The sequence below is a fragment of the Lepidochelys kempii genome, chromosome 15, assembly GCF_965140285.1.
Source record: "Lepidochelys kempii isolate rLepKem1 chromosome 15, rLepKem1.hap1, whole genome shotgun sequence".
Taxonomy (NCBI): Eukaryota; Metazoa; Chordata; order Testudines; family Cheloniidae; genus Lepidochelys; species Lepidochelys kempii.
The window spans coordinates 6,294,739-6,318,981 of NC_136394.1; the positions used below are offsets into that span (position 1 = coordinate 6,294,739).

At 46.2% G+C, this 24,243-nt stretch overlaps 1 protein-coding gene across 4 annotated transcripts in view; it reads right to left on the reverse strand.

The window, feature by feature from the left end:
* AIFM3 (AIF family member 3) overlaps nt 1-24,243 on the reverse strand; it is a 112,680-nt gene that overhangs the window by 60,683 nt on the left and 27,754 nt on the right. For 2 of the 4 annotated variants that reach the window (XM_073312949.1, XM_073312951.1), the window contains exons 3-7: nt 14,292-14,505; nt 5,002-5,111; nt 2,904-3,013; nt 2,171-2,215; nt 749-845 (exon numbers count right to left, since the gene is read on the reverse strand). In XM_073312949.1, coding sequence (XP_073169050.1) covers nt 749-845; nt 2,171-2,215; nt 2,904-3,013; nt 5,002-5,111; nt 14,292-14,505 — 576 coding nt within the window. Of the gene's footprint in view, nt 1-748; nt 846-2,170; nt 2,216-2,903; nt 3,014-5,001; nt 5,112-14,291; nt 14,506-23,619; nt 24,036-24,243 lie in introns of those variants that run through there. The other 2 variants (XM_078848956.1, XM_078848957.1) reach the window with 2 other exon arrangements.

Here is a 24,243-nt window from a genome sequence, read left to right on the forward strand (position 1 = left end):
GCAGGGACAGAAGCTTTGCTATTATATACCTGTATTTTATATAGCCTGGAAGAGTGGAGGTTATCAGCAGCTCAGGAGCATGGGGGGGAATGTCAAAGGAACTGGGGTGGTGATTAGAAAGAGAAGTGCCTGGAGTGTCTGGTGATGGTTTAGGAGGAAATGACTGTATTCACAGAGTGGGAGAATTAAAATAGATCAGGTGCAGGAGTTAGGGGTTACTTATACACAGGACATCCACATTTCCCATTATTGCTCTGGAGCTAGGGTGTGTGTTATCTCAATACAGACCAGGAACATAACTTACTGGGCTAACTGTGCAGTGAAGAAATACCCTGAGAAACTTGCAGTGGGAGCGGTAGTTAGTTACCCAGTGTGGGAGGTTGGGGAAGGGTTTCCACAAAGTTTGGGAGCAAATGTCTATAAATTAGGCACACGGGGACATTGTACACAGAGTCCTAGATTTTCATCTCGTCTGACTTGCTGCATAGCCCAGGCCAATGGTTAGCGTAGTGGCATACAAAGATCTTGAGCTTAGTTAATAGTTCTGTATTGGTGGATCTGGCTGTGGGTCTATACACATTAGGAGAATGGACAGTTATGTACCCAGACTGGGAGTGGGATGGGTGTATCCACAGACTGGCCAGGAAGATGAAGGGTGTACATCAGTTAGCATATACTATTCACTGTTCTCTTTATATCCTTCACTGAAATGACAGATCTGCTGCTGTCAGCAGGCACATCTCAATACCTGCTCCAATGATCAGCACGTTGGTGCTACTGATATTGTAGTTGCTGAGGGAGATGCATTTTGCCATAACCTTTGTCCTTCTTTGCGTCAGAAGAGCCTGTGTAGCAATTAATGAGATGACTGTCATTAACAGTTCAAAGCTTTAACTTTGCCAGGTACAAATGGGAACAGCTATGAGTTATTTTGTAAAGCAGCTTGGATGAAAGCTTCACTCTTATTGCCTGAAGAGGATTCCAAACTCAGACCCAACAAAAGCATGATGGGACTATAAAACCTTTCTACCAGACATGTCACTATGCCACTTCCAGAAGGCAGTTGAAGAATAAATCCACCATCAGCCACAAATTCATCCAGGTCGGAAAGTTTGGGTGCCGAACAAAGCTGTGGCAATGCTGGTTCAATGTTCTTTAGCTTTACAACTATACAGCAGCAAGTCCTAGCAAAGCAAAGTTCAGTGTAACTTCTACCACCCCACGTACGGCCCCCCACATTGCCAATGGAGAACTCAGCACAGGATGGTAGGGATGGGAAGATGTTATCCTTTTTCATCAAACCCCAACATTCACGTGTGTAACCTGGGTAGATGGGACACTGCATCACAAATCATCTGTCCACATGCTGGCAGCCACACCTGATATTAGTGACCTCTTTGGGCCAAATCTTTGAGTCACTGGAGCTCCTTAAATGTATGGGTGGATATCAGAATGTGGCTCCTAATAGATAGAATGTGCATAGAATCATAAGACTTGAAGGGACCTCGAGAGGCCATCTAATCCAGTCCCCCGCACTCAAGGCAGGGCTAAGCATTATCTAGACCATCCTTGACAGGTGTTCATCTAACCTGCTCTTAAAAATCTCCAATTACAGAGATTCCACAACCTCCCTAGGGAATTTATTCCAGCGCTTAACCACCTTACAGGAAGTTTTTCCTAATGTCTAACTTAGCCCCCGGGCTGCAATTTAAGCCCATTGCTTCTTGTCCTATCCTCAGAAGTTAAAGAGAACAATTTTTCTCCTTCCTCCTTGTAACAACCTTTTATGTACTTGAAAATTGTTATCATGTCCCCTTTCAGCCTTCTCTTCCCCAGACTAAACAAACCCGATTTTTTCAATCTTCCCTCATAGCTCATGTTTTCTAGACCTTTAATAATTTTTGTTGCATATCTGAGCAGTCTCTAAAAGCAAACTAGAGCATTCCTTGTGGTACTCCCTAGGGGGCAGCAGATAACCTTGGCAACTTGAACCCCATTGTAGCTCTGGGGATGAGGGCTGGAGGGTTTGAGTGTGGAAGGTCTATTTATTTCCTGTTTGGACATTTGTTTACCTAATCAAAGGGCCAAAGGATCAAATCACCCTTGCCTCCCAGCAAGCTGCGATCCCCAGTCCCTGTGTTTGGATGCCAATGGAATCTCTCCCCCTCACCTGCTTGCTCGCTCGGATGTACACCTTCTCCTTCTCGATTTTCACCTGGGGCGAGAAGACAGCAGCAGTTTGCAGCACAGTTAGTGTCTCTGGGTTTAAAGGGAGTGTTCTTGTCTAACAGCTGCTGAACTAAACATAGCTCAATGCAAAACAGGTTCTGTCCACTCAGCCACATTGCATGCTCGCTGTATTCTCTGCATGGCCCATGTAAGAGCTGGGTGAGCAGCACCCAGGGCTCTCCTACACCCAGGGACCTGGGACTTTCTCTGTTAACTAGTATCAGGTGTACAAGGATCTTTAGCAGAGTGTCCATCTCTGTTCGTCTGGATTCTTATCCCACATGCCTAAGTGTCTTCTCAGCACCGTGTCCTGGGGGGCACCTGGATGCCCTTCTCCCCTCCTTCTTCCTCAGCCCCACCACTCTTCACCAGCAGCAGCCTTTGTGTAACAAGCCCTTCCCATGTATGTGCCCCCTCCCTTTCTCTCTCCTTCTTCCTTACCCTGGAGATTCAGTTTCACAGGAGCTGGCTGGCACTTGCAAGATGGGTGCAGGGCAAAGGGGTCAGCTGGAATCATGGGGGTCAGGTGGAGGGAGCAGTGAGTGGGGTCACATGAAGTCACCACCACTCCCACACTTGGGAGACCCCAGCTCTGCACTCTGAAAGGAAAACACTTCCCCTGTCCCTTCCTTCCCCAATGGTCATTTCTTTCTCTGCAGATTGAAAGATCTCACCTGGAATTTGGGTAAGCTGTCCAAGCCAGGAAAGTCCTCTATATCACCAGTGCCGATGCTGAAACAAGCCCCATGCCAGGGACAGCGCACTCTTCCTTTGGATAAAACCCCTGCAAAAGGCATGGCAGGAGCGAGTCACACCTCACCGTAGATCCTTCCCTACCATTTCCTAGCAATCCCAGCGAGAACTTAGTGCAGCAACATCCTGGCAACATTACTGATGGCCAATGATCAGGTGTTGGCCCCCTTCATGCTGGCTCAGTGACAGTGCAGAAGCATGTCAACATATATTCACAGATCTGGAGGCCACTGTATTAGCCTCTGTCATTGATCCTGGAGGGGATGGAACTGCAGGTGCTGAGGATAAGTCAGTTCTGCTGAGGTGATCATGGTTGATTGCAGGGGGATGCAGTCCAAGGCCTGGTTTGAGAGTGGGATAACTGTGTGATACCATCCAGAGAGGTGATGGTTCGAGGCCTGAGAAAGGGGTGCCCTCAAAGAGGCCAGGAGGGGTCAAAGGTGCAGCTAGCCTGGGAACTGTGACAGGGCTCACTGGACTTTAAATTGTGCAGCCCAGTGCTCAGGCATGGGACCCAAGTTGCGGGGTGAAGGTTGTTATATAGACTCTTGTGCTCCCCTATTGCAGGGGTTGGTTCAGCCCCTGATGCTAGTTAACAGCTGTCTCCTGCAAAGGAGCTAGAGCGGAGCTGAAAGTCTGGTGCCTAGGGACCAAAGCCAGCTTTCCCACGAGCCCAGCAGGTAAACAGACAGCAATAAGCTATAACTGTATAAGCTCCTTTGTAACAAGAGAACTGTATCCACACCAGGGGGTGCACCAATTTCACCTGGAATAGTTAAATTTGCTGCAAAAATGGCCTGTAGAGCAGCTCTTACTGTTTTTTTGAGGTAAGAATGTTTATGTGGTGTGGCTGGTTATGTGCAGAACCAGACTGTGAGCGTGAGGTGGGTGGGAGGAAGAGCTCTGGCTTCCAGGTAAGAAGCAGGACCACAGCAGAGCCATCCACGTAGAGGATGGAATTTCTAAATGCTCTGTCGTAGAGAAGAATAGAATAGAGAAGAATAGTTCCCCTCCGCAGCAGGAATCACTGGGTGAAAGTCTCAGACCCCTGTGTTAAGTGGGGAGTCCTGGAGAGATCCCAGTGGATCGATGATCGGCTGGCAGGGCGGCCAGCAGAGAGGCGTGGCGACTGGCCAGCAGGGTGGTGAGTACAGCCTGGTGGAGAGACGTGGCGATTGGCCAGCAGAGCGGCCGGTGGCGAGGAGCGGAGCACTAATCAGCTGGGCAGCGGAGCAAGTGAGGTACCTTCTTACTCTCCCCCCACTGCCCAGGGTGAGAGGTGAAATCTGCAGATGAATCTCTCAATTCTGGGTCTGCCCTGACCAAGGATAACAACTGTGAGTGGGCTGCAGAGAAGGGATGGGCATGTTAAGGGGACTTTTGGTTGCTGGACTTAAGAACCTGAGGGGAAAAGGACACTGCCCAACTTACTTGGGAGTGGGCCTTTTGCTAATGGTTTATGTTTGTGAACCCTGTTTGTAGTGTTTTCCCAATTTAATGCCGGGTTACTTCCCTCCTTTTATTAAAAGTTTCTTTGCTACATTCAGACTCCGTGCTTGCGAATGGAGAAGTATTGCCTCTTAGAGGCACCCAGGGGGTGGTGTGTAATTGTCCAAGTCACTGGGTGGGGGCTCAAGCCAGTTTCATGATGTATTGTTGAAAAGGAACCCCTAGATACTGAACCCAGCTCTTGTTGCTGTCAACTTGGACTGGCAGAAAGGTTATATTTCTATTCTTCAAACATCATTTTAAGAGACTTCACTCAGAGATGTGCTGCATAGGCTAGCACGAGATCTGTTAGCAAATCAAACATGGACAGAGTGCTCTGCAGAGGATTTTGATCCCTTTCCTGGATTAACAGTGTATGTTTACCTCAAAGGCAGGATGTCTCTATAGACCTGAAAATTCTGCAATGTAGTGAATGATACCAAATGGCTCAGATTCTTCATACGGATCCATTGTCTGTTGTGACTATCTGATTCAGGTTCATATTCTTACACCAAGAGCGTACAGACTAACCTTTCACCAGTGGGGCTCCGTAGTGAGGGCATTTGTGTCCCATTGCATAGTAGTCTCCATTTTCCTTTATCAGCAGAGCCTTCCCACAACCCAGGTCTACTTCTCGCATCCTGGAGTTAAAAAGCATGAAAAATATAGTATACATAATAAATAATAGTAACAATAATAAATATCTATTATCACTGCCTTTTGATCCGCTCGGGCTATCAAATGTCAGAGAGCCAGTCCCAAGCTTTCACATTAGCTAATGGTTTCTTTTTAGCTATAAGCACAGTTACTTACTGTCACTGGAGGTTCTTCAAGGTGTGTGGTCTGTAGCTGTACTCCATCCGTGGGTATGCACAGGGACGTCCTTAGGATTTATGGGGCCCTATGCAGTATTATTAAACTGGTGCCCCTATGCCCGATGGCAGCCCAGGCTTGCATGTGTATTTTAGATAAGGGTGGTCTTTTGAAGGATTTATTTAGAAAACTATATGTCTGAAGATCCAAGCATTTAAGGCTAAAGATGAATACTCAGATTGTGCATCTAAAAAAATCTATGCAAGGATTTTTTAGAGATGTGATTTTGTAATCTTCAGCAACACACTAATGAAATATTTTTAAAGCAAATTTTAAACTAACGTCCTGTAGACTAAACATGTTCTGAGTAAATATTACAGTAATGCACAACTGTTTTTGTCAGTAAATTCAGAAACTGACAGTGTACACCCGGGGGTTGGCAAATGCCTGTTAAATGGCTTCATTACCACTTGAATGGGAGGTGGGATGTGAGTCTGCAGCATTCAATAATGCAGCCAGAAACCCACTTAGAAATCCTCTGAAAGGATATAGCCTAACCATGGGATCTCTCTGCTATCACAACAAAGTCTTGGAGACTTTGATGGACTTGGTTCTTTGCAGGTCAAAGCCAGTGCACACCTGATGTTGAGGGAATGAAGTCTTTTCTCTTCATGTGAAGCATGGATTTTCGGAAAAAGGACAGGTAAGAAAATATACTGGTGAAGGTAGAATTTGGAGATGACATTGGGTAGAAATTTAGAGTGAAGGAGAAGGAATAATTTGATATGTCAAGACTCCTTTACAGTATTTCACAAGAACAGAGTACAATCCAAACCAGTGCAGGGTGCGTCACCTCTGCCCTGTGACCTGGGGTGCCTTGCAATGCCTTGCTGCTGTAGCCTCCAACCTGGACTGCTCACAAACAGCCACCAGCAGGCAGGTCACTCCCAGATGTGTTTGTGTAACTGAAAACTGCCAGTCACACCCTGGCTCTCACCAGCCTCGGTTATACTGCGGAGTGACCCCAAAACACTCCGAGTCCTGGATTGTCCCCCAGAAATGTATGTCCTGGACAGTACAAATATATTAAGTTTGTTATTCCTTTAAGGGAATAATATCAGCTCACTACCATAAATAGAGTTACCCTGTCACTTCTGCTTAAACAATAAAACAAGTTTATTAACTATAAAGAGATACATTTCAAGTGAGTACAAGTCATGAGGCATAAAAGTCAGAAATGGTTACAAGAAATATAAAGATAAAATACTTTCTAGTGCCTAAGCAAAACGTCTCACCGAATGCTTCCATCAAGATTACGGACCAAACATTTTAAGTCAGAACCCCACCCCTAGAGCTCTTGGGGGAAACGAGCAACAAATGCTGCACTTCCCCAAGACGCGCATCTCCCCCAGACAGTAGAGGCAGTGTTGGTGTTGTTGCTGATGCAGAAGGATCTAGGGCAGGAAACACAGTTTTTGAAGCCCAGAGTCTAGGCATTGTCCCCGACTACGGGGAGGGAATCCCCAGTCCGGGAAAACAAACTACACTATCTACACTAGGACTAACTGAACTAAGCTAAAGAATAACTGTTTACAATCTTATCTCCAGGTTTTCTGAAGGCTGAAGCAGGAGAGGACACTGCATTCTAACTCCAGCCATATAGCGACATTATCTCTTTCTGTAGCTGTGCTAAACAGCATTGCAGATCCAGTCAGTGCTGTGCTGGCCACTAGGACAGCTTTGCCAACCATGCATCAACGCTGCATGATCCCCCTCTCCCTCCACATGTCAAACATTGAATCAAGTGCATAACAATGTATTCAGCATCTGTGTTAGATCTTCAGTAAATATTTTTCACACAGTTGGCTTGATTTGAATTGCTGGGGGATGCTGGCGACACAGATCAACAGTATAACCATCGGCGCAGCTTAGACGGACTCCTGATCAAACCAGGGCTCTAGAAAGCTCATGGGCTAAATTCCTCCCATCTTCCCTTTCCCATTTGAATCGACTTATGGTAGCAGTAACATCTGGAATGGATCAGTTTCATTTTTGGTACTGGTTACCTCAATTTAATGTGCACTTTTGATTTTAAAAAATGGGCCAGTTCTCAGCGGGCATAAACTGATGTAGCTTCATTAAATTCAATGGTTGCTCTGGCCAATTTACACCATTTGGGATTTTGAGCCCATTAACTTCAATGGGACTGTGCTGTTTACACTGAAGCCAGTAAGACTAAATCCCCTTTCAATGAGGTTCATAGATTCCAAGACCAGAAGACCTCCTGTATTACACAGGTCAGAGAACTTCCCTAGAATAATTCCTTTGAACTAGAGCATAAGTTTCAGAAAAACATCCAATCTTGATTGAAAAGTTGCCAGTGAAGGAGAATCCAACATGACTCTGAGTCAAGGTTGAGCTGACTGATACCAGCAGGGGGTCTGGTCCCACTGCTACAATGAGATCCAATTGCTTTACACTGGCAGAGGATCTGGCCTTACTGGTTTCCATGGGGCTGCATGCATTATGCTGGCTAAGGAACTGGCGGAAGATGTTCAGCAGCTTGGCAGCAGGTATTCCATTCCTGACTAGTGCATTTACACATGGAATGCTGCTTTCCAGGGATTTTTGGTGCAAGGATCTCTTTCGTCTCAATCTCCTGGGTATGGTGAGCTGTTGCCCTTTCTATGGAACCCAGCTGTGGCCTGTCAGCTTGCCCACAGGATCACTGGGAGCATATTTAGTGATGCCGCCAAAGCAAACGCTCTCGCTTGCAGAAGGGAGTTTCCAAACACTGTCACTTGCAAGAGGGAGTTTTAGGATGCAGCAGTGAGGTTTATTCAGGTTTTTGCAATTAAAATAAAAATGAATAATCTTTATTTATAACCAAACAGCTCCCCTCCATTGTGGAGGGCAGCTCTGCAACACATTATCCTACTATAGCAAAATATACATTCATCAGTGTCATCATTTCAGATGAACTGTCCGTAGCTTGTACAATCATTAACATAAAGCCACTTAACACTGTGTCTCACCATTGGCTTCATCCCCAAATACCTGGGAGAAGAGATGGGTTTTGCGGCATGTCAGGAAGAATAACTGGGCTTTAGCAGACTAAGAGGGAAGCAAGTTGAAATGCCTGCCCTTTACAATGAACAAATCCCTCCATGTAAACCCAGGGGACTGCAGAAGGCGCTCTTCCACCTCTCTCAATGACAGCATACACGGAGAGAGAGAGAGATCTTTATATCAAGATTAGATCTCTATCTACAAGTTCTGCTTTAAGTCAACCACAGGTTACTGAGATCCATGCAGGAATCGCAGGGTGAGCTCCCTGGCTAGTGTTATGCAGTTCAGACAAGATTAACACAATGGTCCCTTTTGGCCTTAAACCCCTAGCAATCTATGAAACCATTACTGCCTCTGCTGCCAAAAACTTATCCTGTAGGACAGCATATGAATCAAATCTCCTAAGAGACCTACCCTTCTTCTTGATTGTCCCTCCTCTGCCCACACCACAGACAGCCATGGTGACAAAGGTTCACAGGGGAATATTCAAAACCTTCAGACTATCCAATCCTTAAGATGCCCAGCAGGGTCCCTGTCCCTCTGTTAAGGACCTTTATTGAAGCCTTTAATGAGCTAAATATACTTCAGCAATTGGTTCTAAATCTGCGTCCACTCCTGACAACTGCCATCCCAGGTGGGTGGGTCTGCTCCTCATCTCTCAGTCTATTTTGAACCAGGCAGCTGGCAGATCTCTCTGGGCCAAGTGCCCTTGATTGCCATGCTCCATCCCAGAGGAGTGGCAGAATCCCCCATGGCCTCCTCATTTTATGCTGCAAGTCCCAGTTATCCTATCTGACCTATTTTTGGAAGTTAGGTGCCTGAATACCTTTGTGAATCCCACCTCTCTGGTGCTCTGTAGGTCTCTGCTGGGGTCCTAGCTAGAATGCTGGTGCTCCCATAGGACATCACCAGAGTAGTTGCTCACAAACCGGGTAGAATTAGTGGGGGAAGCAAAAGTGGATGGGAATCTGGGAGGCAGTGACCATGAGTTGGTTGAGTTCAGGATCCTGACGCAGGGAACAAAGGTAAGCAGCAGGATACGGACCCTGGACTTCAGGAAAGCAGACTTCGACTCCCTCAGGGAACGGATGGCCAGGATCCCCTGGGGGACTAACTTGAAGGGGAAAGGAGTCCAGGAGAGCTGGCTGTATTTCAAGGAATCCCTGTTGAGGTTACAGGGACAAACCATCCCGATGAGTCGAAAGAATAGTAAATATGGCAGGCGACCAACTTGGCTTAATGGTGAAATCCTAGCGGATCTTAAACATAAAAAAGAAGCTTACAAGAAGTGGAAGGTTGGACATATGACCAGGGAAGAGTATAAAAATATTGCTCGGGCATGTAGGAATGTTATCAGGAGGGCCAAATCGCACCTGGAGCTGCAGCTAGCCAGAGATGTCAAGAGTAACAAGAAGGGTTTCTTCAGGTATGTTGGCAACAAGAAGAAAGCCAAGGAATGTGTGGGCCCCTTACTGAATGAGGGAGGCAACCTAGTGACAGAGGATGTGGAAAAAGCTAATGTACTCAATGCTTTTTTTGCCTCTGTTTTCACTAACAAGGTCAGCTCCCAGACTGCTGCGCTGGGCATCACAAAATGCGGAAGAGATGGCCAGTCCTCTGTGGAGATAGAGGCGGTTAGGGACTATTTAGAAAAGCTGGACGTGCACAAGTCCATGGGGCCGGACGAGTTGCATCCGAGAGTGCTGAAGGAATTGGCGGCTGTGATTGCAGAGCCACTGGCCATTATCTTTGAAAACTCGTGGCGAACCGGGGAAGTCCCGGATGACTGGAAAAAGGCTAATGTAGTGCCAATCTTTAAAAAAGGGAAGAAGGAAGATCCTGGGAACTACAGGCCAGTCAGCCTCACCTCAGTCCCTGGAAAAATCATGGAGCAGGTCCTCAAAGAATCAATCCTGAAGCACTTGCATGAGAGGAAAGTGATCAGGAACAGCCAGCATGGATTCACCAAGGGAAGGTCATGCCTGACTAATCTAATCGCCTTTTATGATGAGATTACTGGTTCTGTGGATGAAGGGAAAGCAGTGGATGTATTGTTTCTTGACTTTAGCAAAGCTTTTGACACGGTCTCCCACAGTATTCTTGTCAGCAAGTTAAGGAAGTATGGGCTGGATGAATGCACTATAAGGTGGGTAGAAAGCTGGCTAAATTGTCGGGCTCAACGGGTAGTGATCAATGGCTCCATGTCTAGTTGGCAGCCGGTATCAAGTGGAGTGCCCCAAGGGTCGGTCCTGGGGCCGGTTTTATTCAATATCTTCATAAATGATCTGGAGGATGGTGTGGATTGCACTCTCAGCAAATTTGCGGATGATACTAAACTGGGAGGAGTGGTAGATACGCTGGAGGGGAGGGATAGGATACAGAAGGACCTAGACCAATTGGAAGATTGGGCCAAAAGGAATCTGATGAGGTTCAATAAGGATAAGTGCAGGGTCCTGCACTTAGGACGGAAGAACCCAATGCACAGCTACAGACTAGGGACCGAATGGCTAGGCAGCAGTTCTGCAGAAAAGGACCTAGGGGTGACAGTGGACGAGAAGCTGGATATGAGTCAGCAGTGTGCCCTTGTTGCCAAGAAGGCCAATGGCATTTTGGGATGTATAAGTAGGGGCATAGCGAGCAGATCGAGGGACGTGATCGTTCCCCTCTATTCGACATTGGTGAGGCCTCATCTGGAGTACTGTGTCCAGTTTTGGGCCCCACACTTCAAGAAGGATGTGGATAAATTGGAGAGAGTCCAGCGAAGGGCAACAAAAATGATTAGGGGACTGGAACACATGAGTTATGAGGAGAGGCTGAGGGAGCTGGGATTGTTTAGCCTGCAGAAGAGAAGAATGAGGGGGGATTTGATAGCTGCTTTCAACTACCTGAAAGGGGGTTCCAAAGAGGATGGCTCTAGACTGTTCTCAATGGTAGCAGATGACAGAACGAGGAGTAATGGTCTCAAGTTGCAGTGGGGGAGGTTTAGATTGGATATTAGGAAAAACTTTTTCACTAAGAGGGTGGTGAAACACTGGAATGCGTTACCTAGGGAGGTGGTAGAATCTCCTTCCTTAGAGGTTTTTAAGGTCAGGCTTGACAAAGCCCTGGCTGGGATGATTTAACTGGGAATTGGTCCTGCTTTGAGCAGGGGGTTGGACTAGATGACCTTCTGGGGTCCCTTCCAACCCTGATATTCTATGATTCTATGATTCTATGATTGATTCCCCCTGCTGTGCAATGAAGTGGAGCACCTGCCAGACTTCAGTTCTGCACCTGCCTACCTTTACCCAAGAATTGTCCCACTGGAATAATCCTTTTTGGCATGTGCTTAGACACCTTGCTGATGGGGCCCTAAGCAGCAGTATGGGCTACTGCTAAGGACATACCGCAATTTTATTGGAGCAGAATGCTACAAGGGCTCTACTCCCTCCCATGTGCCTGTTTAGTCCTTGCAGTAAGCACAGTCCAAATGGAATAAAGAGATCAATGCATTCTCATGCTTCACCACATGCAAAAGGAACAAGTCTTGCTGCATTCTTCGGATGGATTTTATTTCAGACCAACCCCACAGTTCTTGTTAAATGACAACTTCAGAGTTATGAAAAGATAAGAGAAATGGTTTACAGCCACCCGAAGGAACCACTTGACCTGAGATAGATAATCATCAGCACCTGATGTCTTGAAGCAAATACAGAAACCTTGTGCAAAAGATTTCAAATGACACACTCATTCCACAAGTGAGTGAGATGGCTATTTACAACCAAGGGCTGTTAGAATGAAGCAATCTACTCATTTAGAGTCATTCCTATTAAGATTTTATTCCATATTTTTAAAAAAGGGGGGAGGGTTAAGGTTAGTCATGTCTGCCCAGCTTGCACTCACAAGCCAGGAAATGCCAGTTAAAATGCAGGTCTGTCCTGAAAAAAAGCCTTTGGAAAACCAGCCTCTGTCTGTGTGTTCCCTATTCATTTTGTCACTGACCACACATCGGTTTCTAAGCACAACGATGTTTTTTTAAAAACTTACTCAGCTAGACCACACTGAAGCAATGCTGGCGAGACAGGGTTAGCAACTTGAATAACTCATCCCTCCCACCAAAGGCATTTACACCGCAGTCCACAGGTATAAGACCCTGCACTCCCATTTCCTTTGCAATTGGTCAGAATATTGCACCTGATCCCATTGCACTCAGACTGGGTCACGGCGATCCATGCATTTACACTCGGATACTGCAATTCCCTGTATCTAGGAATGAAGGCCTATGCTCAGAGGAAGCTCCAGTTAGTTCAGATTGTGGCAGCCTCAGGCTCAGCAGCGGAGGGTCACCAGGAAGAACACATCACTCCAATATGCCACTCTGCACTCGTCCCTATTGAACAGAATCCTGTGCAAGCACTTGACCTGATTTTCAGAGTTCTGCCTGGAATGTCTCTCTGTCTCTACGATGACAGCTTTGCTTGCTGCAGCAATGAAGCTGTGGATGAAGAAGTGGAGCTTTATGACTGAGGGAGGCAGTACTTTCATGGGAGATAACCCAAAACTATGGACTTGCTACCAGATGAAACAAAAGTGGCTTATACTTACAAGCCAGGCTGTAGGTGCCACGAAAGTAAGGGAACATGATGTCAAGGGACGCACTCGCCGCTTGCAGCACCTACTGCTGGCCATCCTGGGGATCAGCTCTGCCAGTTTATGCTCTCCCTCCAGTGTTGTCTTCTCCTGTCTTGTCTCACTCTGCTGCCCCGCTCACTTCTGGGTCTGCAGCTTCCTCCCTCTGGCTTGGCCCTCCGGCCAGGTCACTTAAGTCTTCCCCTTCTGGAGAATCTGCAGTCTTTCCAGACCTTCTGGCTGGCAGGCATCTCCAACACCTTTTGCCACTCCCCAGAGGCTGGTAGGGGAACCCAGGCCCATCCTTTACACTGGGTTCCAGCCCAGGGACCCTAGAACAAGCAGCCACAGTCCCTGTGCAGTCCAACCCCTTGCTGCTGTTTCCCTGGGCTTCTTCCTACATATCTGGTTTCCCCCCTCTCTGGGTTGCTACATAATCTGTTGTTTTTTGTTCTGGTTTGAATATGTGTTTTCATCAATATGTACCAGTGATCTATTGTCTGATATCCTAACAGATTCCATTGTTACATGAAAAATCAGGACTGTGAAATTGCATGCAAAGTGTGTTTCCATTAGCACAAAAACATCAGAAAATTCCATTCTTTGTGAGAGAACAAATTGATGAGGAACCAGATCAACTAGAAAAACAAGACAAGGTAGAAGTGCTATGGGGCCTACTCCACAAACTCCACGCGCTTGTTTTACTTAAACTAGTTTGTTAAAATGCTAAGTCGAGAACTTTGCAAATAAACTTACAAATCATTAAAGAAGCAACTAAAGGATACTAGACAAGGTCTATTGGAAATTAGTGTCGCATCTCCCCAGAAAGGAGTTCCACAGGCACAGAACATGAGAGAATTTCATGTATCCAAAAACATTAAAGAGGAGTTGTCACTTGTACAAGATTCTATTGTATTCAAACTGGAGGAAGATAACAATACCCATATTACAAAGATAAATTACACTAGCCACAGATGGTCCGATCATCTTGGATTAGTCAAGACTAAAGAGCTAGTGAGAAAAAAGCAACAGTTTCCATGACATAGGCCTGATTCAGCAAAGCAGTTAAATACATGCTTACCTGCATATGCTTAAATGCTGTGCTGACTGGAGATAAATTTAAGCTTAAGCACAAAGTTACAGTTGAGCACATGCTCAAGTGTTTAGATAAATTGGGGTCATAACATGCCACATTTCACAGAGGTGTGCAGCCTTGCTGTTCAGCTCCAGCACCATGCTGGCAGCATTTCAGTTATGGTAATAGTATATGGTAGCATGTATAAAGCCCTCTGGGATCCTTCAAGCTAACTGTAAAAATGTTAAACACTTACTGTCCATTCTCAAGGTCCTTCACGTGGCACACTGAGGCTTCAACTACATCCTTCACGTTCTGGTAGGGGTTGATGGTGATGGGATGTTCTTCAAGGTGGTAATGCCGGGCAGTCCCATTGACTTTGTAAACAAGTGGACTGGCTTTCCCATTGGGTGACATCTCTTCCTTCGCCCTCTCTTTCTCTGGTAGGACAACTTCAATTTTCACTTCAACTGCAGGAGCGAACAGAAATCTTCATTCAAACTAAGCAGCAGTTTTTTCAGTCAAATTATATAATTTCTCCAGAAATCTGCAGATAATGCTATTATGGCCTTGAAACATTACTTCCAGCTTTCCTAGGAACACTGGCTTTCAGGAAATTCTAGGTGACCTGACGCATACCATTCAGATTGCCATCTTTGCTGCCTTGGCTGGGAAGGTGGCATATTAAATCTCAGTCTTGACTAAGTTTTAACAGCCATGACCCCTATATTCCCTTTTTAATCACAACCCACCAGTTTTCCTTAATATGTATCAACCAAGTATTCTTGCAAACAGAAATATTAAAGCTTGTGAAACCCCACCCAATCAATGTTAGTCTTGTTCCCTGTTAATGAAATACAGCTGCTAGCAATCAGCTGTAATTTATGTTTAGGCTTAGACGCTTCAGTTTCTAGTCATAAATGGGTCTCTGTTCATCTGAAAACAGATAAAGAAAAATTGTCCATCATTAATAACCAATATTAAATGGGAGGTAAAGCTAACCCTATACAGTATGGTATATTAAATCTGTACACAGCTGAGCAGATGGCAATTAATAAAAAATCCTACCACTTCAGATGGCAATTAATAAAAAATTGATGTTATAAATTTCAACTATTATTTGAGTTCTGACTCTTATGAATCCTGAGCATTAAATGGGAAAGGTGCACAAATTTGGCAATAGAAGATGAAAATCATCCTGGGGATAAACAGCAGTATTTTCCAGCAACATTGGCTGATTTTCAAATTTGAATTTTTGACAGAGCTGCTAGAGGAGAAAGAGCCTTCCTAGAATCCATGTAGCCCCAAGATCTGTGTCTAACGCCAGGCGCTGGCAGCATCTGAGTTCTAGTCCCAGCTGTGCTGCTAACTGGCCTTAATACTTTGTACTTGCAAGTGTAAATGATATTGCAACTGCATGCAATGTCTTTGGGGACCATATTTTATTAAGTGTTGAATGGTTTATTTATCGTTATGGGCCAGGGAGCGTTGCAACTCCAAGGGGGAGGGTTACTGCCACTCCTCCTGGAGCTAAAAGCAATGGAGGGTGATTAAGGCAAGTCTCTGAAACTGCCAACATCTCCAAAGAGGTGCCACCTGCTGGGGAGGTATGCATACACTGGTCCAAACATAGTTTTTCAGAGACCAACAGATGAAGAAAGGGCTTTCTAGATAAAAGGACTACATTTAAATTGACAAGGGACCTTCTTTCTGAACCAGCAGCCAGGACATTCTCTCCAAGGGCTCCTCCCACCAACCCTTGTGAAAGTGTTTGAAGGACTTTGGCCTACTAAGGCCCCATAAGACCTATGAGGTGACCTCTGTTAAGCTTTTAGCATGTGTATAGGAACCTCTATTGATTTTATGCTTTTCTGTGATATTTTTACCTTAAGAATAAACGTGTTTGCTTAGAAAGACCTGTGCGATAACTTGTAACTGCTGGCAATACACTGCGCAGAGCCCTTGGAGAGAAAGCCATGCACAAGCGCTGACCGTTAGGCAGACTGGGGATATCCCTGTGTAAGGCAGGGAGCTGTGCAGCCTTAAAACCCGCAGTCAGAAGGGAGTGGGGCAACACTCCCTTCTCAGAGACAGGTGATACCTGAGACCTGACTGGGCACTCCTGGAATGGGCCACAGAGTGGGGAATACAGGGGCAGTTACCCTCACACTGTGGTGGCAAACATTATTTGTTTATGTCTCATAACATAAGGAAATGATCGTTGTCTGCATTAGCAGCTGGAAAATGGGGAGATTGATATTCCTGTGATTTGTACAGGAATTCCCATAGCTGCCAGGTTTTGCGTGAGATTCAAGTGAGGACAATCATGACCTTTTCTTACTAGTGAGGAATGTCACATGGAACTGCACAAACTCCCTTTCCCCACAAACCAGTCAATTGCTGCTGCTGCTGCTGACCCATCTCCCCCAACAGTTGCTTATCGCTAGATTCACAAAGGAACTTAGGGGTGGTGACATGCAGGGGCCTAGAAAATCACTGGGATTCACAACACTTGAGTTCAGTACCTGGGCTCCCTGCACACTGGAAAGGGAGAGATAGGCACCTCAGAATGGGATCCACAAAAGCCAGCATGGGAGGTGGCTCCCCGCCTCAGCTAGTTAATGGCAGTTTCCAAGACAAGTGCATCCTCTCTGGGAGTTTGGCACCTCCCTCTGTTTGGAATTCTCATCAACAAAATCCTTACTTGGCATTAGGTACCTACGGCGGGGGGGGAAGCAGGGGTCTTCCCCATCCCAGGAGAGTACCCACCACTGGGCTAAAAGCTATGAGGGACATCCTCCTTTCCCAGCCATTTTGTGTTTGTTCACCTATGGGGGATCTACTCTGGTAGGTGAGCTCTGCGCGCACCAGTTCACAGGCAAGTTAGATCGAGAGGCACCTATTTCTCTCAGTTTGTGTTTCACTCTGGGGCTTAGGCATCTGGACACGTGGAGGGAGGCAGCAGCACGCATGCTCATGGGCAGAAAAATAGCCCCTGAGCAAACTTCTACTGCAAACGTGTCGGTGTCAAGGGAGTTTATGCACCTACAGGGTTTGGTGGCAGCTGAGCAAGGGCTTTGTGAATCCCCGTGGGCCTGATTCTGGGATTTAGGCACCTAAAGTGGCAGTTAGGTTCATAAGTCCTTTTGTGAATCCAGACCTTGGTGCCCCCTAACACTCAATGCACCTGAAACTGACCCAGGCCAGCTGTAGAGGAGGAAACCTTCAGCCAGGACTAAGCAACACACAGGAACCCCAGCTTCACTTTGCCAGGAGGAGGAGCAGCAGCAGCCAGGGAAGTGGGAGAGGCCGGGGAAAGGACAGAATTGCAGACAAAGGGGTGGGAGAGGGAGTTGCTGCCAGAGGCTAGGGGTGGAGTAGCTCAGCTTTCATATTACCACTGGTCCTTAGCTGCCAAATGGGCAGTGTGCGGCCACAGAAAAGGGGGCCTATCTAATGCCTCCAGATAGCAGTGCCTCTTCTGCAGCAGCTGTGAGAGTTGGAGGGAAAGGAAGAGAGCAGCTCAAATTTACAGCAGGGTGCAGCTTGCTCCTTACCTTTTGCCAGCCATGCTGGCATAGTGAGGGGGGCAAAACCAACCCACTGCCCTCTCCATTTCTATGGCAGCACTCCTGCTCTTGGTCCTAAGCTTGTTCCTGCAAACTGCCAACAGGTGGGGTGGGGCCTTATACCTCCTCATTCCCCTGCATTAGGATCAGTGAAAATCTGGGCCAGTTAATAAAAAGATAAATGAAAATGACTCTACTTGGGGCACAGAACTGCAAATGCATGTCAACCTGGGCAGACAGTGGCTGGAAAGTAATAACAGAAAAAGAGTTTGGTTTAATAGGAGTTGAAATGTTACAGGTATTTAAAGTGGTACTATCTTCATAAAGACAAATACAGTCTAGCAATGGGTAGCTTGCAGGATGTCATGCAAGAACCTGGAGGTGAGTCTCCTTTACATAATTAGGTTGGTTAGATACCAGCTGATGCATGGGCACAGGGGAGCTCTTTGGGGAGATGTCTCAGAGATCACTGTTGGTACCAGCTTAATTGAACACCTTTACTGGTAATCTAGAAGCAGGGAATAAACATTAATTAATTAAACTTGCCAGGGTACTTCAGGGTAGGTAGCACCCTGGGAAGCTGTGACAATGAAAGAATTAAGGGTGAGAGCAGACAGCAAATTAGATAGTAGTAGTTTACAAAGAAAATGCGAAAAAAGGCAATGACCAGATATTGAAAGGTAAGCAGCTAGTGCAGTGGTGCCCCAACTTTTCCTGTTGTACCCTCCCCCCCTACCTGTCCATGCACCCTCCATTATTGCACAGTTGGCTAAGCAGAGGAGCTGGAGCTGGAGCTGGCCTTGGGGCGGAGAGGGAATGACGCCATGGGGGTGCAGCAGGGGCTGGAGTGGGGCTTGGGTGCGGCACAGGGTGTAGTGGAGCTGGGCTGGGGGCAGAGTGGGTTTGGGTGTCGCTCCCTCCCTGCCTCCTGTGGGGACTGGCCTGGGACCCACTGCGTGCCCCCTGAATGTTTCTCTGTGCCCCCCTAGGGGCCCATGCCCCATATTTGGGGAAGTGGGATTTTCTGAAGCACCTATGCACCAAATTCTTTCCTGGGTATCTGGCGGGTGAATCTTGCCCACATGCTCAGGGTTCAGCTGATCGCCATATTTGGGGTCGGGAAGGAATTTTCCTCCAGGGCAGATTGGAAGGATTCTCTGCACCTTGAAGTCTTTAAACCATGATTTGAGGACTTCAATAGCTCAGACATAGGTGAGAGATTTATTGCAGGAGTGGGTGGGTGAGATTCGGTGGCCTGCGTTGTGCAGGAGGTCAGACTGGATGATCATAATGGTCCCTTCTGACCTTGGTGTTTATAAGTCTAAATTCCCATTGATTTTAGTGCTTTTTTTTAGCATTAGCTATTATAAATCCGGAAGTCTCATCATCCATTTAAATGTCCAAGCCCTCTTTGACAATGCTAGCCAATGGCAATGACTTCCACAAGCTGTTCCATGTGAAAAAAAATTATTTTTATCACTTTAGAATTTGCCATCTTTCCATTTCTTTCTATGTCCCCTTGTTTCTGTTATGACACAAGGAGACCAGATGCTCCCAATGTACCTTCCCTAGTTGGAAGTGACAGAAGAGGAAAAGGATCTGAGTGTATTGATTGATCACAGGATGACTATGAGTTGCAGTTGTGATGTTGCCTCAAAAAAGGCTAATGCAGTCCTAGGATGCATTAGATGAGGTATTTCCAGTAGAGACAGGGAAGTGTGAGTACCATTGCACAGGGTGCAGGTGAGACCTCACCTGGAATACTGTGTACAATTCTGGTCTCCTATGTTTAAGGAAGAGGAATTCAAACTGGAACAGGTGCAGAGAAGGGCTACTAGGATGATCCAAGGAATGGAAAACCTATCTTATGAGAGGAGACTCAAAGAGCTTGGCTTGTTTAGCCTAACCAAAAGAAGCCTGAGGGGAGATATTACTCTCTATAAATACATCAGAGGGATAAATAACTCCTCTCCTTCCCTCATATTTAAGTTAAATACCAATGTGGACATAAGAACAAATGAATATAAACTAGCCATCAACAAGTTTAGGCTTGAAATTAGATTAAGATTTCTAACCATCAGAGGAGTAAAGTTCTGGAACTGTCTTCTAAGGGTGGCACTGGGGGCAAAACACCTAACTGACTTCAAGACTGTGCTTGGTAAGTTTATGGAGGGGATGAGATGATGAGCCTGCCTACAATGCCATGCAACCAATCTATGACTGCTAGCAGCAAATATCTCCAACAGCTGGTGATGGGACACAGATGGAAAAGGCTCTGAGTTACTACCAAGAATTCTTTCCCAGATGTCTGGTTGGTGGGTCTTGCCAACTTGTTCAGGGTCTAACTGATCACCATATTTGGGGTCAGGGAGGAATTTCCCCCCCACATCAGATTGGCAGAGGTGCTGGCGGAGAGGCTTGCCTTCCTCTGCAGCATGGGGCATGTGTCACTTGCTGGTTTGAACTAGAGTAAATGGTGGCTTCTCTGGAATTTGAAGTCTTCAGACCATGATTTGAGAACTTGAGTAACTCAGCCAGAGGTTAGGGATCTATTACAGGAGTGGGTGGGTGAGGTTCTGTGGCCTGCAATGTACAGGAGGTCAGACTAGATGATCACTCAAGTTGCAGTGGGGAAGGTTTAGATTGGATATTAGGAAAAACTTTTTCACTAAGAGGGTGGTGAAACACTGGAATGCGTTACCTAGGGAGGTGGTAGAATCTCCTTCCTTAGAGGTTTTTAAGGTCAGGCTTGACAAAGCCCTGGCTGGGATGATTTAACTGGGAATTGGTCCTGCTTTGAGCAGGGGGTTGGACTAGATGACCTGGGGTCCCTTCCAACCCTGATATTCTATGATTCTATGATCATAATGGTGCCTTCTGACCTTAAAGTCTATGAGTCTATTATTTTATAAACATTGATCATATCCATTCTTATTTGTCTCCTCTCTAAGGTAACAATCCCAGTCTTGTCATTCTCTTTTCATAAGACACCTTTTCCAGGACACTGATCCTTTTCATTGCTCTTCTATCAGACCCCTCTAGTTCTGCAATATCCTGGGTGAGACAGGGTGACCAGTCCTACCCCTAGTATCCTGATAAGGCTGGTCCATTGATTTGTATAAAGGCATTGAATATTTTCTGTATTATTCACCATCCTATTCCTTATGTGTCTGCTGACCACTCTTCTTCCCGCTACCCAGAACACACAGATTCACAGACAGATTCTTGAGCTGAAGCAGTATGTAGTTTATTTGCTGCTTCAGTGAGTGATCAGTTCACTGAAACAGGGCACAGCATAGGGTTAAATGCAAGTGCACAGCCTCATTCAGTTACTCAAAAATATATTATTACAAAGTTACTCATTATGTATTGTATAAACACTTTTCTGCCTAATGCTAGGATTAGTTTGCTAACTCAGTTGTTTACCTAATTGAACTGCTGACCCAGGTGTTCACCTGATCAGATTGCTGGCTCAGCTTTTCACCTGGCTGTTCTCCCTCCCTGCCAGACAAGCAGGCATCTTTTCACATACCCAAACACCAAACATATATGTCTACATTTCACATATCCTAGAGCATCCCAACATCTGGCTGGCCTCTTTGGCTGCAGCTAGCTACCCACTGAGCCAAGGTATCCGTTGAGCAGTCCTCAGCGATGCCCAGGTGTCTGTCCTGATTTGAGAGAGTGCAGTCACATACTGTTTGTGGGGTTCTCCTTGTCTGAAGGTAAGAGAGTCCGATTACTGCTGTAGGTTAATTTGGGATGTTAGATGGGGTGAGATCTGAGTTACTACAGAGAAGTCTTTCCTGGGTATCTGGCTGGTAACTCTTGTCCATATGATCAGGGTTTAGCTAATCGCCATATTTGAGGTCGGGAAGGAATTTTCCTCCAGGGCAGATTGGAAGAGGCCTTGGAGGTTTTTCGCCTTCCTCTGCAGCATGGGACACGGGTCACTTGCTGGAGGATTCTCTGCTCCCTGAAGTCTTTAAACCATGATTTGAAGTGGTGTCAATAGCTCAGACATAGGTGAGAGGTTTTTCGCAGGGGTGGGTGGGTGAGATTGTGTGGCCTGCGTTGTGCAGGAGGTCAGACTAGATGATCATAATGGTCCCTTCTGACCTTAATATCTATGAATTTATTAATTTATACATCTGGTGCCCTCAACTCCCATGCTTTCCTTTCTATCTCTGGTCCCTCCCTTTATTATTATTATTTATATTAGTGTCCAGTATATGTTGGGCACTTTCCAAACACTCAGGGAGTGCAGTCTCTCCTCGGAGAAGCTCCCACTATAAGGGCAGACGGACAGGTAGACAGTGGTTAGGAGAAGGGGAAGAGCATTAGGGCAAGGTGCATACAAGTCACCTCAATTCACAGTAGTGGGAGCATGTCAGAGTTTGGGCAGGGTAGGGGCCTTGCAGTTGAGCTCAGGGAGGTCCTACCATGAAGTCACAGAGAGGATTGGGCACGAATCTGACAAATGGAGTGCCAATACTAGGGGCACTGGCAGAGCGGGGGGGGGGGTGGATCTGAGATGAAGCAAAGCTTGGCAAGAGAATATAAGCAAGGAGGGTCTGAGTTCTGTATAGTTTTAGAAGGTGCCTGTTCTAGAGGTAAAGGGGAGGAGAAAGATGGAGCAGTCGCTAGAAAGGCAGCAAGAATCAAAGACTATTTTGAGGGTAGGAAGAACAAGGCATATTTATATTTTAAGGGGTAGGGACAAAGAACAATGAGAGGTTGATAAGCAATGTGAGGGAAGGGGTGGGCATGGAGGCGATGGAGCTAAGGAGGTGGGTAGGGATAGGATCACTACGGCATGGGGAAGCATTAGAGGTAGAAGACAAGTCAGGGAGAGGGAGAAATCAACAGATTTTGTCAGGTTTTTTTTCTTTGGAGAAATCAGCAAGATCCTGTGCAGAGACAGAGGCAGGGTCAGAAACCACAGATTAGTGACAGGACTGTGGGCATGGGAGGCCGTGAGGGGCCAAAGTATTGGTTTTGGACAGGGAGGTGCCAGAGCTAAAGCAGGAGAGAAAACACCTGTTGTAGAGAGAGTCTCTGAGATCATGGGACTCCCACCAATGGTGTTCAGCAGCAGGAGCACGGGGAGTGAGCCAGGGCAGTGGGTTCATGTGGCATGGGAATTAAGCCAGGGAAGTGGGTACACGAGAGCAGAGTGCTGGTAGAGAACAACTGTGTACTGAAGACAGGTGAGGGCACTGAGAGGAGTGAGCTGAAGTCGGCTGGGAAGTCAAGGGCCTCAATAGACTGGAGGTTGCAGAAGGTCCAGGTGGAGGGGTAGAGTGTCACATTTTGAGCTGCAACCCAGACCATTGAGAGGTTGTGTTACCACCTGTCCTGTAACCCTGAGTGTCTTAAAAGGCTCTGCTGCTGTAGTTCCTTAAACCCAGGGTTGTGAGTTCAATCCTTGAGGGGGCCATTTAGGGATCTGGGGCAAAAATTGGAGATTGGTCCTGCTTTGAGCAGGGGGTTGGACTAGATGATCTCCTGAGGTCCCTTCCAACCCTGATATTCTATGATTCCCTGTCTGGATTCTCCCAGCCATCAGACAAGCATGCACTGAATGTCTGTGTGATAAGCAACCCTGCTTCAGCAAATCTGACTCCAGCAGCCTGCATGTTACATCACAGTCATACACTGTGGGGGTTACTACTAGCCAAGTGACCCCAACACACCCCCAGTTCTGAATTTCCCCAAAACTGTTTGCCCTGAAGTATCCAGCCCTGTCCTGGACCACTCAGAAATAATGTTTGTTTGCTCCTTGAAAGAGGCAAAAGCACATTACCCCAGTTAGGTTAATAAGCTGTTAATACACCCTTCCCTTCAAGCACCGCACTGAGTTGGTTCATTGTGAAAATAAAACAAATGCATTAACAAAAGGACATAGGTAAGTGATACCAAGTAGAAGGAATAAAGTTAGAAAGAATTATTAATACACAAAAATAAAGATTTAATTCAGCAAACTACAGCCTTGGTTCAAGATAGATTTCTTACCATTCTTTTTTTTCCCAGCCATTGCTGACTTTCTCAGAAGCCCAAGGTGCTGGTTTCTCTTGTCTTCCTTGGTGAAAGATCTTTGCTGAAGCAGGTTACTCTCCCAGAGATGTCAAACCCCTTGGCAGAAGGGCCCATCTTTCTCATCTTGCTAGAGCTCTGGCTCCTTGTGTCTGTCTAGTGATGGATGCCAGGACCATGTCTTCTCTCTCCTTGTATCTTCCCTAACTCACTGTGTTTTTCCCAGTCTCAGGATGACCTCATGCTGTTGTTCCTTTCCTGTGGGCTTCCCATCCCCCTGCCAATTCTTGTGTAACAGGGCTTCCATTGTATTGATTCCACACTGCTACCTTCCCTCAAGAAAACCTGTTTCTCCCTGTGTTAGGTCACAGACTTTAAATCATTATATCAGCGAGTATCCATATTTCCTCACATAGCGTTAATCCATAGATTCACCATGTTATTAATCACCAGTATGTCATCAGCTTTCAGCAGAGACTGTACTCGATGCACTTTTATAATATTGTGTACAATCAGTTGATCTAATTACTTATCACTTGAGACCCCTGGTCTCATAGTTTAGAGGCTATCTCCCCCATTCAGTAGATCGATGGCTTTCATATG